Source organism: Sinocyclocheilus anshuiensis, unplaced genomic scaffold (genome assembly GCF_001515605.1).
Source record: "Sinocyclocheilus anshuiensis isolate Anshui unplaced genomic scaffold, SAMN03320099.WGS_v1.1 scaffold1018, whole genome shotgun sequence".
NCBI classification, from domain to species: Eukaryota; Metazoa; Chordata; class Actinopteri; order Cypriniformes; family Cyprinidae; genus Sinocyclocheilus; species Sinocyclocheilus anshuiensis.
The window spans coordinates 255,160-270,509 of NW_015539893.1; the positions used below are offsets into that span (position 1 = coordinate 255,160).

Here is a 15,350-nt window from a genome sequence, read left to right on the forward strand (position 1 = left end):
ACCTGCAAAAACCTTTCTGTCGAGTGATGTAAATAAATTTTACAATAGTGTATTGTGCATGCATATTATATTTAAAGTTGCTTAAGCGAAATCAAGGAGTTTATAAGACTGGTTTATTCATTCTTTATACTGTAGACATGTAGAACATATCCGCATTTGTGCATCAATGTCTGTAATGTGTGCTGTAGGTGCGAAATTTTAGGAATCTTATCCAAGTTGTAGGCTAGTCAATATTGTTCAGTCAGTCGTATCTGAGGATTCGAGAATGAAACTGACCACAAACACCATTAACTTAAGTGAATTATATGGCAATAATCAGCAATATACTTTCATACAAATAACTTTATTTTTGAATGTTTCAATATGCGTTGACACAAATTACTTATTTTAATTTTCCATTGATACAACATGGCACTGAGTTGTTAGAAAAGAAATGTGTATGACGTTATTGCTTGATGACGTCAGGAACCAATGAATCGGCTTTTTGAACCGGTTCAATGAGCCGATCTGTCCGAAAAGTACCGGTTCGCGGAAATGAATCGGACTTTGCATCACTAAAGTCTGGTCCCTGTTTTTATACAGTCTATGGCAGGGATATCAAACTCAATTCCTGGAGGGCCGGAGTCCTGCAGACTTTAGATTCAACCCTAATTAAACACACCTGATCCAACTAAGCAAGTCCTTCAGGCTTATTCGAAAACTACATGGTGTGTGTTGGAGCAGGGTTGGAACAAAACTCTGCAGGGCTCCGGCCCTCCAGGAATTGAGTTTGACACCCCTGGTCTATGGTCTGGTCCAGCGTTTATCGGGTTGTGCGTCAGTAATAATGGTTCGTGGGGAAACACGGTGTTCCGTGTGTAGTTACAGTAAATGGACTTAACGAAGCCTCGAGGCAAATAATTTGCCTCGATTTTTTGTATTCGAGTTACTCGAGGTATTTGAGGAATCGTTTCAGCCCTAATTTGTACCTTTGATTTTGACACTTCCATTTAATCTATTTTCCCTTCTTGTTTATATTGCCCAATTTTGTTAAATCTGTTCTCTGACTCTTACCAGCTAGTGCTAGTAGTGTGATGGCCAGGATGCGGCCCATGTTCCTGAGGAAGTGTTGTGCTGTGGCACGGAGGCGGGCAGCTAACTGTGCCGCCCCACTGCTTGAGTAAGGACTCTCCTCATCTTCCGTCGCACTACAGGATAACATTTCCTCATCTTCTCCTTCTACATCATCATCTTCAGTTTCATCCTCCTAAAAAGAAGAGGACCGAGACGTGAGAAAGACTTAATTGATGCTGGGATGAAAAAATAGGCCACATTAGAATTACGTTTTTAATCCAAAATCCTATACATGCATTTTTATTTCTACTTGTGTTCATTAATCTTAGAGAATGGTGAAAGATATGAGAAACTGGTGAGCTCGTGTGACACAAACTTAAAAACCAAGACTAAGGATGTCAGCCTTTGAAAGCACTGCAAAAACAAATGTACTGTCTGAGAGAAACTGAGAAATAGATACAGTAAGAGACAGAAGCTGAGGTATGTAAAATGTGAACAAAACATCAACAAGGTGAAAGAAGTTTTTCAGGCATGTACACTTGAGAGTGTGTTACTCTTGGCTCCTCAGGGTCATAGCAATCATATCTGGCCATGCCTGCAGAGCCAGACAGGCATGTTTGCATCATGAGGTGTTTTTGGATGAAAGCTGAAACACTGTTCAAACCAGCAACCTGTTGCAGTCAAAGAGGCCTATAATACCTGGAGAGACAAAGTGTTTTTCCTTCCATACTATAGAAGTCAATGGCTACCGGCAACTGTTTGGTTACCAACATTCTTCAAAATATCTTCTTTTCTGTTCAGCGGAAGAAAGAAATTCATATGTGTTTAGAACAACATGAGGGTGAGTAAATGATGACAAAAAATTCATTTCTGGGCAAACTATACCTTGAAATCCCTGTTTTAGTTCAAAGCAAACAATCTACAGGTGAGGAATTGATTACTGTTGAAAACGTCAATTGTTACAATGTTGCATTGTTGTCCTGGTTCACTTGGTTCGCTTTCACAAGGCAATGTTCCAGAGCTTAACAAAATTGTATGTAAGTCACATGTGAGTAAAACTGTCCTCTCAATGGCCAAAGCGCACCTCTTTAGGTTCTGGGATTCCGCTCATAGCGTCATCCATCAAGATGGATTTACAAGTTCGCTCCCCGGGTTTACTGTGGCTTTATCTGTCATTACACAGGCCTTAACAAATGTATATGAGCCTTCATTCCTGCTATATATACAGTGGTGTGAAAAAGTGTTGGCCCCCTTCCTGATTTCTTATTTTTTTGCATGTTTGTCACACTTTAATGTTTCATATATATATATATATATATATATATATATATACATTCGTGTGTGTGTGTGTGCGTGAATATACACAGCATCTTTAATGCACCTGTTTTGTAGAAGGGCATTAAAAGACATTTCTCATTATGAATTAGAATAAAGCTTGGTTCTTTGGGTCAAATTGCCTTCTCACCACAACCAAAGTGCTCCAGAGTTTGATTTCATTCAGACGAGGCCACCTCACTCAGCCAATCTCAGATCAATCATGCAGATCTAAGCACAATCGCAGTGTTCATATCTATATGAACACAAACGAGCACAAACGAACTGAAACACACTAACCAGCCAAACCTTGATCCCTTTGTTTCCATCATGGGGTACCTTTAGTGTAAAACACACACACACACACACACAGAGCTTTCAAACTGGTGATCTGGTACAATATCAGTTCCTCACTGGATAATTGAAAACTTTGGATCCTTTCACGTATTTGAGAAGTTTTCAAACATCCGCCTTTTCTTGCTGGCACATACACCTCTGCTAGAATATACTTCTGAAATAAACTTTGAATCTTACAACAAAGCAAAGAAAGCTACTTATGTGTAAATAAGAGTGTGTGTATTCCATCTGTTAACTGAACTGAAGGGATAAAAATTGGTGCAACTGCATCAGAAGACAGAAGGCTCACTATCACTGTCTGCTATGAGGGCATCAAAAAGGTTCAAAGTAGAGCGTTAAGGCCTGTTCACTCTAAGGATGATAACTATAAGTATAAATAAAAAAATACAAAAACATTCTAGTTCAAAGAGAATAGTGGAGTCCACACCACAACTTTAATGATGATAATGATAACACAAAGGAACAATTCTATTTTCAGCTGACAAACAACACTGCCAGCCAATCAGAAACCACCAACTTTAAAGAACTCTAGTATTTAAAGCACTGCATAATTACTGTATAATAAAAAGCATAAAATTATTATCCATTGGTGTGGATGCTAATATAGACATCATTACAGAGTACTGCAGCAATGAGTCCTGAAACCCAGAAACAGGTTATCACATCCATTTGAGTGGGCTTATCAAAATGTTTTAACATTTTATTCTCTGGCAGAAAATACATCAGTATTACATCAATTGTGATTTTTAAAAAATATATATATTTTATGTGTCATGAAAAAGGTGTTTGCTAACTGGGATTATAGAGGTTGTCGGAGACATTAAACATCATCATGGTCAAAAGGAAGACTCATCTACTCACTAGTCCGCTTTTACATCCTCATTGTGTTTATAATCCCACTCCTGAAAACTATTTTAACTCAAACATTTTAACTTGCAGATTTTAAATAAAGATTGATAGAGCTGGTGGAAGCTTGACATTGAAGTCATGTGACAGTGGTGTAGTTTGTTTACAGCCTAACTATACCTTTTAACTTGTGACAATTGTATTTGAAAAGTTGTGTTCATCTGAAGATTTTCTTTAACAAAACGTGCAAGTATAGTAAACTTTTGTAGGTCACAGGCCTTATTCTCTGCAATAATACAAAAGTCAACGGAAAAATCCTATAGTGAAACCAGGGTGATGCTAACTTCAGGGTTGGCCTACAAAATTAAATGAACCCTTCAGCATTCCATAGTTAACGTTCTTGGTGTGAATGAGACTTTATACTCTATAACGTGTGATTTTAGAATATCAATAAATCTTGATTTTTACAGTGCATTTCCATAGTCTCAAACGGACTGTTCTAATGGATATTGAAGTGGCAAGAGTTTTGAGAAGGTTGCATGAAGTCAGCCAATCAGATTTGAGCTTGCCATATTGGTCAGACTTTCCGTGGGTATTCTGTTTAAAGGCTAAAATTACAAGTCTGGCCACAAGACTGCCCATAAACACAGAGGACCAGACGTTATGCCAAAAGTCTCATTGTGCAGGATTAACTTTGTTTTTCTTTTTAGTCCATCTGTCCTTTTGTCGATCTCTTGAACCCTGAATATGAAACCTGTGTTATGCTCCTTCAAAGGCACAGGAAGGCTGGATTCTTCCAGTCTTTTCAAGGCTGTTCAACTCAGTGTTTTATCAGTGTTTTAGTATTCAGGATCAGGGTCCTCCTTCATTCCACAGCCTCATATGACCCTATTAACACCCTCTCCAACACGAATCACAGAGCTGCAACAAGGCATCAGCTGCCCTTTGGAAAGATTCATGTAACAAATCTTCGGGCCAATCTAAACCTTAATTAGTGAGTTGGCTACACACTCTCAGAAAGAAATGTGCAAAATGTGTATCATGTTTTTACTCGTATCTGAACAACAGACTGAACAGAAGAAATGATCTGGAGAAGATTTTCTAGTCAAAGAAACCGGAGTCCTTGTGCACACCTACCTATTAAGTAATTTCCATAGACCGCTAGCAGTACAAAGCTGTTTAACAGCCGGAGAAAACATTTCCAAAAAGTTCACTGTGGCAAGCTCTTTCGAATTCCCCATAAACAAAATCCAAATGACCTTCATTTTGGCCTTATTTTGTTCAAAATGACGTCACACCAAATCATTCTTTGATTTTGCCTGAAGTATACCAGGGCCTAAAGAGTACATATTTCAACGCTAAGGTACTAGGTTGATTAACTAAAATCCAGTTTCACCACACTGGAAGACCAACTAAACCAGCAGACCAACTAAACCAAGCAGTTTCTTACTTTGGATAGCTTATCAATTTATCAAAAAAAGATTCAATGCCATGAACCTTGCATATTTCGTCAATGACTAGCTCGTCCTCTGGTGTGCTCATCGTAGCAGCCTGGAAGCTGTAAACAAAACAAGGTTTCCTGATGGAAAAATGCCAGAAGTTGTGTGGTGTTTGACATTATAAAAATGCCTGTTGTATTCGGAGTAGTTTTGTCCTTTTATCTATTTTCCATTTTTCCTTTCAAAGCTTTCCACTCCATGCATGTGTTGTGTACGTGAATGTTAAGTGTATTTAAGATCTATCTTTATTTATAAGTTTTATAAGTCTTCATAAGCCAGTCTACCACCTAACAATCATGACTAACTCTCCACATTACATGAAGAGTAATAAATGTAATTAAAAGCAAATTAATGCTTTGATTTTATTCAACAAACAATTTGTTTTTGTGATTTCACTGACAATTCCATGTTTGCATTAAAAGTTACATAAAAACAACTATATTAAATTTATTGTGGAAATTGGTGCACGGACATTGGTCTTTGTTGTAGCTTTTTTTTTTCTTCTCTTCAGCAAAACAGCAAGTGCAGAGACGTAAACGCATTTCATCTGATTGAACTGGCATCAGACTCCGAGTGCCGTGCCCACAACAAAGGCCAATTACTCAGTCCCGTACTGCGGGCCAGTGCTTTGGAATGTATTGTAATTATGTTGTTCCTACACCAATTTACAAGGCAGGTGGCAGCTAGTTGGCTACAATGCAACAATACACAACATTTTGGCATGAAGCATTTGTTACACTGTTGCAGAGGTCTTTTGGAAATGAGAATAGTAATAAGTGAAACATACAAAATAAAAAATAAAAATAGGTTTCCAGGACTTAAGAACCAGGGCGTATTACAGAAAGATCCTAACTTTAAAATCTTATCTTATCAGTTGCATGGCAATTTCAATTTGGCTCACATTTAGGACAAAAGTTATTACAGAATAGCATTTCCTAAGTGGGTTATCTTAACTACAGACAGGAAAACAGCATTACAGAAGCATCCTAACTCGCCAAAAATTCCTAAAACGGTCTTAACTTTAAGATAACCCCACTGGTGTCCCAACTTCAAACCTTTTTGAAACCCATCCATAAAAAACACAATACATTATCCCTTTTCGAGAATTGTATAACATGTATTAATCATACAAGATGAAGAGAAGCGAAGTTTGATGGTGGAGAGACTTTTGAAGGACCCAAAAGATGTGTTGCACTTTGATAATAAAATACTCGTAAATAATTACAGACTCCCACCACACATGATTTTACAGTTATTTCTAGTTCAAGTGAGCTTTATTGTCATTCCGCTATATGTGCAGACGTACAAATGTCGTGCCTCACAGGACCACAGTGCTACATATAGACAGACATATAACCCTATAAAAATATATGCATAGAGCCTATATACAGTATATATAGTTGACCAATTGCGACCAACATTACAGAGGCCCATGAGCCGTCACGGAGCACTACCGGTCATTCTGCAAGTTAAAAGCACACCGTTGTTTCTCCATTTTGATTTTATGCTAACCTCAGCAGCCACTTGCGCATAGTTGGTTAACAGACCTGATTGAGCGGTTTAAGATTTCCTAACTAAGATACGATTTTGTAAGATAAGATAAGAATGCTAAATCAAGTTAAGATTTGCTTCTGTAATACAAATTTGCGAAAAATCCTTATTTAACATATCTTATGTTAAGACCTAAGATAAGAAACTCTCTGTAATACGCCCCGTCTCAATACTAATTCATTTTTGCAAATTCATTCACTTAGATGGCATTTCAAAGAACTGTTTTAAAAGTTGCTTTAACAATTATAATAAATACATTGCTGCATTTTACTCATTCTTTTGCATTTGAGGGTGGAAAAGAGTCAGATAGTTAAGTAGAGGTCAGCTTTGGAGGTGTCTGGGAATAATATTTATATAAGTGTTATATATAGTGTTGAAACGGTCTCTACTGTTAGATTCCAGTAAAGCAGACACACATGCCTGGTTAAGCAGTTTGGGCCTCTATTGTTAATTGATCTTATCCACCTTTTTCTTCAATGTGGAAGTAAGCCTATGGGTGAGACTTCCGGTTCATTAGCCGCTATAGGTAAATAACGAGGAGAATAACAACGTGCAGTAAACCAGTGTTCATAATTAAGATAATACATTAAAATAATATAAGACACACCAACTTTCAATATCAAGCAGCAAAACGAACTGTTTTGTTCAGCTAAAAATAGCTGGACGGAGTGGAGGCAGATGAGACCGGAAGCCAGACCCATAGAATTTACAAATGGCCACAACCATTTTTGCGACAAGAAAAAGGTGGATAAAGATCCGTTTTTTCTATGCTGACACATAGCAAGTCAGCCAGCCAGTGTTTGTTGATGTTGTTGCCTTGGCAACAGCAGCAGGAAGTTGTCAGACTCTAGGCCACAGTACAGTGCTGGAATGGTGCAATGGTGAGTCAAATGGGGGAAAAAATTAAAAGAAATGTAAGAGCAAAAATCTCAATCATCACAGGGTGGAGATCGAAGAGAAGTCTACAAGTTTCTATGATATCATGTTCTCCAGACATAGCTTCGGTCAATGGGATTTTTTTTTGTTTTTTGTTTTATTGTCCACCAAAAAAAAATAAAAATAATTCTCTCTTTTGCCAATCTCTTGACCCAACAAGTCTAATGACTTACAAAAGTAATAGTTCAGCTTTCCTAAATAAACTGCATGATTGTCTGATTTTTGGTCAAATCACAAGACTATATGAGCAATAGTCATAGTGATCCTGGGTAATGTTTCTGCTTCTATTTTACTTTTTTTTTAATTTTAATTCTTGTTGCTATGTTTGTGAGAGTTACACAAATATTCATGTTCACCATCATAATACAATACAAAACAAAACTGCTGTGATTTTAGTTGCCATGTGATCTAGTGGTCAGGGCTAAAAGTTTTGACAGCCTATTTTTTAAATAATGATTTTACCATAGTGTTTTACACATGCACACACACACACACACACACACACACACACACAATTGGTTTTCATGTTTTTTAGTGAAACTCCGTAGTCATAATGATTTTTATACTGTACTACAAACTATACATTCTATCCCCTAATTCTACCCCTAAACACAACCCTCAAAGAAAACTTTTGACTTTATGAAAAAAAAAATTGTGTGATTTATAAACTGTTTTCTTCATGGGGACCAAAATCCAAACAAAAAAAAAATATATTTTTTTTTTTAAATGTTCCCAGGTCACACAGCACACACTTGCATTACATAGTATTTTGATTTCATTAATTTTCAGTCCAACAAAATAAAACTTTTTGGCCCACAAACAGTCCCTGCAATTATCTTCTGTTTACAAGTTACAATACTGCTGTTATTGAAAGCAGTAGATCAGCACCTGGGGAAGTCGTGGCCTAATGGTTAGAGAGTCGGACTCGTAACCCAAAGGTTACGGGATCGAGTCTCGTACCAGCAGGGATTGTAGGTGGGGGGAGTGAATGTACAATGCTCTCTTCCACCTTCAATACCACGACTGAGGTGCCCATGAGCAAGCCACCGAACCCCAAACTGCTCCCCGGGCGCCGCAGCATAAATGTCTGCCCACTGCTCCGGGTGTGTGTATGTTCACTGCTGTGTGTGTGTGCACTTTGGATGGGTTAAATTCCAAGTATGGGTCACCATACTTGGCCACATGTCACTTCACTTTCACAAGTGTACACACAGTCCAAATACATCAACACAAGATGTATGTACTTTGTAGTACTTTGAATTAGAATTAGTCTTGCAAGGCATTTTTATGCAATGTCTGGAGGATATAATATACACTTAGACAGGAAGGATCCATCTGACCAACTTATAAAATGATCAACCACATTTTTACATGATGTAAAGAGGCAGGTAATTCTCAAATCGATGATACCATAACAATGTGGTAGCATGGTGCATGTACACTTTGTGGTCAAAATGTACCTGAATCTTAAACTACTAAGTGCAGATTATTTTATGGATATAAGACTCAGCAATAAAACAGAACATGCAGTTGTTCCTGAGGATATCTCATTTGCTTGCCAAAGCTTCAGTAAAAAATAAATAAAGAAATACAAAATAAAGAAAGAAAATAAGTAATATGAAACCAAAAAATTGAGCGTGTCATTGCCATTTGTGCAATTTTAAGTATGGTTTATGTGTCCAAACATTTTTGGGACCACTATATCTTATGATATTTTTCGAAGATCATGAACCTTGTTATATTATGAACCTAAACCTTTCAAAAATCAACAAGTTTCTGAAGCGCTCATTGTATCAGTCTGGATGCATGCAAACAAATATTTGCCTCCCAGCAGAATGATAAAATCCCTGACTCACACAAGTGTGCCAATCAGTGAAACTGCAATCGTTGGATTACATCAGCACTAGCCACTGCAGCAGGCCATGGGTGGGCTGTGTGTGGCTCAGACTAAAGCAGCATTATTCAATACAGTCTCATAATAAGCGTCTCAAACATAAACATAACAGTAGATCAGCAGTAGGCCTGGTCTATACTCGGCTCAGCTCACCTCCTGGAGAAGTGTAGACATGTGAGGATTGGGCCCCTCCTCTCTCTTCTTCAACAGACAGCTACACAGTATCAGGGTGATCAGAGAAATAATGAAGATGCCAAGATCTGGGGTCAGGAGCCACACCATGCTCCAAGGATCCTCCAGCGGTAGCCTGCAAAAGCAACCACAAACTCAGCTATAGGGCTGCCCTCGACTAAAGATTTTTCTGATCGGCTAATAGTTGTTCATTTAAAGCTATTAGTCAACTAATCACACGTTTATATTAATATTAAACCATATAATTCATAATAATGAGCCTTTAATTGCCCATAGCCTATCAGCGCTCAAGCGCACGCATAAAGCTTGCCACAGCGCACCGCAGAAGCAATGATTATGAATGCGTTGGGAAAAAAACAGCAAGAAGACTGCCTTAACATTATAATAATTAATTGATAAACTAGTGTTTTCTGTATTTTCGGCTGCAGTGACGAAGTCGACGACATTGACTCGTCATCTCCACAGTGGACATGCACATTTCACAGGATTACATAATCTGAAAATATTTGTTTCCATTTGAATTGGTTCACTTAAAAGTAGACATTTTGCTTTCTATAGGTATATTTTTCATGTCTGTGAGGCAAGCATGGAGTTTCGGTTGTAAATTTTGGGGTTTTTTTTTGTTTTTGTTTTTTTGATGCGCTCAAGTTCACAGAGACCTAGACGGCAGAAAGTGCACCCTGATTGCTTTCATCACTTTACAAAAACACAATAATTTGTTGTTTTTGTGAGTGCACAGAAATAAAAGTAGACCTTTTACAGATTTGGAAGATGTATTACTTTTATCTGTATGACCAAAAATGACAGAGTATTTTAAGTTAAATGCAAATGATTGCACCGAGCGAGCGGGCAACTATTCAGCTGCCACACTCCGCACAAACACTTGAATAGCGCACATTTTTCTAGGTTAACGTTAAAGCGAGCAGCCACGCAATGATGCTACTACTTGCATGTTTCAGATGATAAACTACATTTGAGGTCCCAAACAAAACGATGTACTGTAATTACGACATAGACCAGCTGTTAATAATCTGTCCGTCACGTGACTTTGCCACTTCCTATGGATTTTTTTTTTCTGTCCCTGCGACTAAGTGACTAATAAAATTGGGATCGACTAAGCCTCTTTTCGTCGACTAACGGTTAGTTGACTATTAGGGGGCAGCCCTACTCAGCTGTTAAATGCCATATCTGAGCAATATGATGTTATACACATCAGAAAATGTAGACTTTCAGGCTTTTCATGAAGAAAAGAAAAGAAAAGAAAAGAAAAGAAAAGAAAAAAGAAGGATTGAAAATGTAGCCATCATTTGGAAATGAAATAAAACAAAAAATTTAATTAAATATGTGATCTAGCATTGATAATTTTCATGTGATGCCTCACATATACATGCTCTCATTCTCTACATACCTGGACACTCCAATATGTCTTGATAGAGTCTCCCATGAGCTGCCTACAGAGAGCGCAAGAGAGAAGGTTTGTATGCTCAGGATAAAATGAGTCACAATACTGTCTAAGTACTGGACACTGTCAAGTTGGCCATAAAGACGAGCCAACCGCAAGTGCCCTCGCAAAGCTACCGAAACATTTCCATGAGCCACTTAACTCTCCTTTGGCAGAGTCAGCCAAAGGCTACAAGCCCTTTATGATGTTACAGAAAATGTAGACTTTCAGGCTTTTCATGAAGAAAAGAAAAGAAAAGAAAAGAAAAGAAAAAAGAAGGATTGAAAATGTAGCCATCATTTGGAAATGAAATAAAACAAAACATTTAATTAAATATGTGATCTAGCATTGATCATTTTCATGTGATGCCTCACATATACATGCTCTCATTCTCTACATACCTGGACACTCCAATATGTCTTGATAGAGTCTCCCATGAGCTGCCTACAGAGAGCGCAAGAGAGAAGGTTTGTATGCTCAGGATAAAATGAGTCACAATACTGTCTAAGTACTGGACACTGTCAAGTTGGCCATAAAGACGAGCCAACCGCAAGTGCCCTCGCAAAGCTACCGAAACATTTCCATGAGCCACTTAACTCTCCTTTGGCAGAGTCAGCCAAAGGCTACAAGCCCTTGAAGTCTTTGCAGTCAGCCTGGCGACTCCATAAAGATGTGTGGGACTCAGGAATGATACATCTTGCATCGGTCTTTCTGGACAATTTTGGAAGGGAAGGCAAACGTCGTCCAAACCTCAAATAAAAGAAGGGCTAATAACTGTGGCTTCTCAAATGGATTACAGTAAATATCATGCAACTTGTGATTTTGGCAAGTCGAACAAGGTCCTGGATTAACATTCCTGTGAGATAAATTGAATTTTCAGATTTAGTTTAAATTAGATTTAGCTTTTGACACATCATTTCCTTCTGATTTTATAGGTACTAAGGTTTAGGGTTAGAAAAAAGGACTTAGTTAACCAGACTGTTGTTTTGGAACCAACAAAAAATGTAGATCCATGAACATGTCCTGCTTGACAAAAATGACGGTCACCTGAGAATGCCCTGTTGGAAAATTCAGTTTAATCTGGTAGCTGTGTTTTGAAACATAGCTTGCTTTTTGCCATAGCATCTTTGGATCAACTTGTTGAAACAAGAAGGTTACTGAATACACAGATTAAAACTTTGGTGCCGTATGGTTTGAATGTGGATTTTAAATGGAGGTTTTTTTGTTGTTTTTTTACACATATGAGATTGAAGCTACATATGTATTTTTAAAGTATGTGTGCACATATGTATAGGTTACAGGATTTGTGACTTGTGGCAGTTAAGTGACACAACTGATGCTGGTAGGTCACATGACAGTAGCTAAATTTACATGGATATATTTTGTTTCAGTCAGACTGAAATCATTACGACTGATGAACTTGAACGTAGTGTTTACATGAATGCTAAATAAAGAGATTGGGTTGATGTACGAGTTTATATGTCGCAAGCTTCAAATCAGATTTGATCTTCTGACATTCGCACACTGCATGAATATACTGTACAAATATGAGTTTGCCGCTATTTCAAGAAGAGCATACTAGCCAATAGCCATCCTATAAATTTCAGGTCCTTCTTAGGAGACGATGAGCAAACAAAGCTTTGTGCCATGCTGCTTATATTTATCAAGCAGTAAAAATGCCACTTCCCACACCCAAAATGAGGTGTCTGTGAAAGAAAGTCTGAGCAAGGACTGGTGGGACAACATTTGTCCTGCACCATTTCACAGGCGATGACTGGAAGAATTTTACAACGACAACAGCCATTTATGACACTTATGATTCAGCAGCTCGTTCTTTGTGTCATACGTCATTACACCATTTCTACGTCACTGCAAATGTGCATAACTCTCCAGTTTCAGTTTTCAATCCAATCAAGTGTTTACATGTCCTACTGAATGGATTAAAAATGGTTTAAACCTACAATCTGAATGACATTTTTTTAATCGGATTTAGACAATTCATTCTGATTGACATGGTTACATGTGTCTTTTTTACTAGTCCGATTACAAATGGATTATTAGGGACCATGTAAACAAAGCTAATGAAAACATGGCCAACATAGTATGTCTGGATTACATTTATACTACAAAGAACATACTTTTTTAATAGTTACAAAGTAGTGTTGTCAAAAGTACCAATGTCGGTACTGAAATTCTAAAAATATGACGATGCCAGCATTTCCCGCTAGCATTTTGAGCGCTGTTGAGAGGATTCTTAAACAGCTCTGATTGGCCATTGTGTTCACGCGCTAAGATATATTAGGGATCCACTACTGATAGACACGGCTTTCAAACGCTTCCGGGTGTATATGTGTAAGCGCTTGGTGAAGAGCGTGAAGCGATAATCATTGGAGCCAATCACAGACATATCTGTTGAGCACGAGAACATAATGGCCACTCAGAGGCATTACCGCGGGAAGTAGGGGTGCTGAGGGTGCTGCAGCACCCCCTGGCGTGTAGCCCAAGAAAAAATGGGGGGGCTGGGGGTGCGGTGTTAAAAATAAATAAATGAAAATTTTGTAACAAAAAATAAATAAAACAAATTTTATTCATTTGTATATTCATTCAAATTCATAGAAAAAATAGCCTAAGCCTACAGTGACAATAAGCAACAGTAAAACATGAATTAAGTTTAATCAAATTGATTGTGAAAGTCGTTTCAACTTAAACTGACTTAGGAAGTCGTTTGTTGCCATGACTTTTTGATCATATTATTATCTGTAACATGTCTGTGCCGGACCCAAATCAAGAATTAACAACCATTTCTACAGCCATTGCGAAGATTCAACCGAGAAAGAATGAGAGCGTCTATTACCTCAGCAGCAACCAATAATAATAACAATCTCGCATACTTGCTTCTACTGTGCTTATTTTGATATTTAACGTTAGAACTTTAATATTCTTGGAACAAAATTAATGCTTAATTCAGTATTACTCTTCATGAAAAAAAAAATCCCACACACAACATCAGCAATACTACAATGACAAAGTAGCTTATATTAAACATAAAACAAAGGCTATATAATAAACAACACAATGACAAATTCACTTATATTAAACTTTGAACTTTTATTAACAATATGAATAAGGAAAATATGTTTTACCCGCATTGTAACACAAATAAATAAACTGTCTTTGGATTTCCCCTTTTTTTAAAACAATCGTAGTTTGTGGTTCATTATTAGCCTATTAATTAAAACACATCAGCCATAAAATAAGATTCCGCTCAGCAGCGCTAAAAATGCTAGCGGGAAATGCTAGTATCGACACATTTTTTAAATTTCAGTACCAATGTCGGTTCTTTGGACAACACTATCACTAAGTAATTACTTGTTCAAAAGAAATACCTACTCAGCCCGAGAAGACAAAACGTGACATACAGATCTGTCTGTGACCTTCATTAATGTTTTAGTTGATCAAGACAGGTGTGTTAAAGGGGTCATATGATGCTTTTTTAAAGATCATTATTCTTTAGTCTTTGCAACTTCAGGGATCTTATCTATGCACAATCAGCTTGTAACACTCCAAAGAGAAAGGAATACTTGAAATCGCATCATATGACCCCTTTAAGTAATTTTCCAACACTGATTGAGATGAACACATTTTTCACCTGTGAGTAATTACTGACTTCTGTTCTCATTTTGAGGAAATTGTACTTTGACAAAGGCGGTTAAAAATAAAGTCTAAGTGAGTATGAAGTTATACAGTATATTTTTTATTTACAAAGACCATCTTGGACCAGCAACAAACCAGCTACCAGCTTTTGGTGGTTCAGTTGGCTTTGAACATGTTAAGTTTGCTGGTCAACTACCTACAGAACAGCCTGGACATAGGCGGAGCGTGTGTAAGGCTGGGGAAGGCTTAGCCTTGGGGCAAAAATGCCACTAAATTGGACAAAAATGCCCCTGCACAAACAAATTCAATCTATTACGTCTGTTGCTAACAAATGGCGCTTTTCCACTGCATGGTATGGCACGGTACGGTTCACTTTTGGGGGGTTTTCCACTGGGTACAGTACCTGGTACCTGGTACTTTTTTTAATACGTTGGGGTTCCAAGTGAACCGTTCCGTTACCAAAATGTGACGTGTAAACTCTGCTGATCACGGATTGGCTGGAGAGAATCGTCACTACCTGCGTCACTGAACTAGCGACAGAAACACAAAAGAACCGCTAGATTTAAATCAGCACAGCCAGCGAAGGATCGAACGCAACTGTTTTGAACGAGCG

At 37.8% G+C, this 15,350-nt stretch overlaps 1 protein-coding gene across 1 annotated transcript in view; it reads right to left on the reverse strand.

The window, feature by feature from the left end:
• The window catches only part of LOC107685863 (piezo-type mechanosensitive ion channel component 1-like), a 153,988-nt gene that overhangs the window by 60,682 nt on the left and 77,956 nt on the right, over window positions 1-15,350 (reverse strand). Inside the window, exons 4-6 of the mRNA XM_016482599.1 lie at window positions 11,485-11,527; window positions 9,604-9,757; window positions 1,054-1,246 (exon numbers count right to left, since the gene is read on the reverse strand). Of these exons, the coding sequence (XP_016338085.1) occupies window positions 1,054-1,246; window positions 9,604-9,757; window positions 11,485-11,527 (390 nt within the window). The remainder of the gene's footprint in view (window positions 1-1,053; window positions 1,247-9,603; window positions 9,758-11,484; window positions 11,528-15,350) is intronic.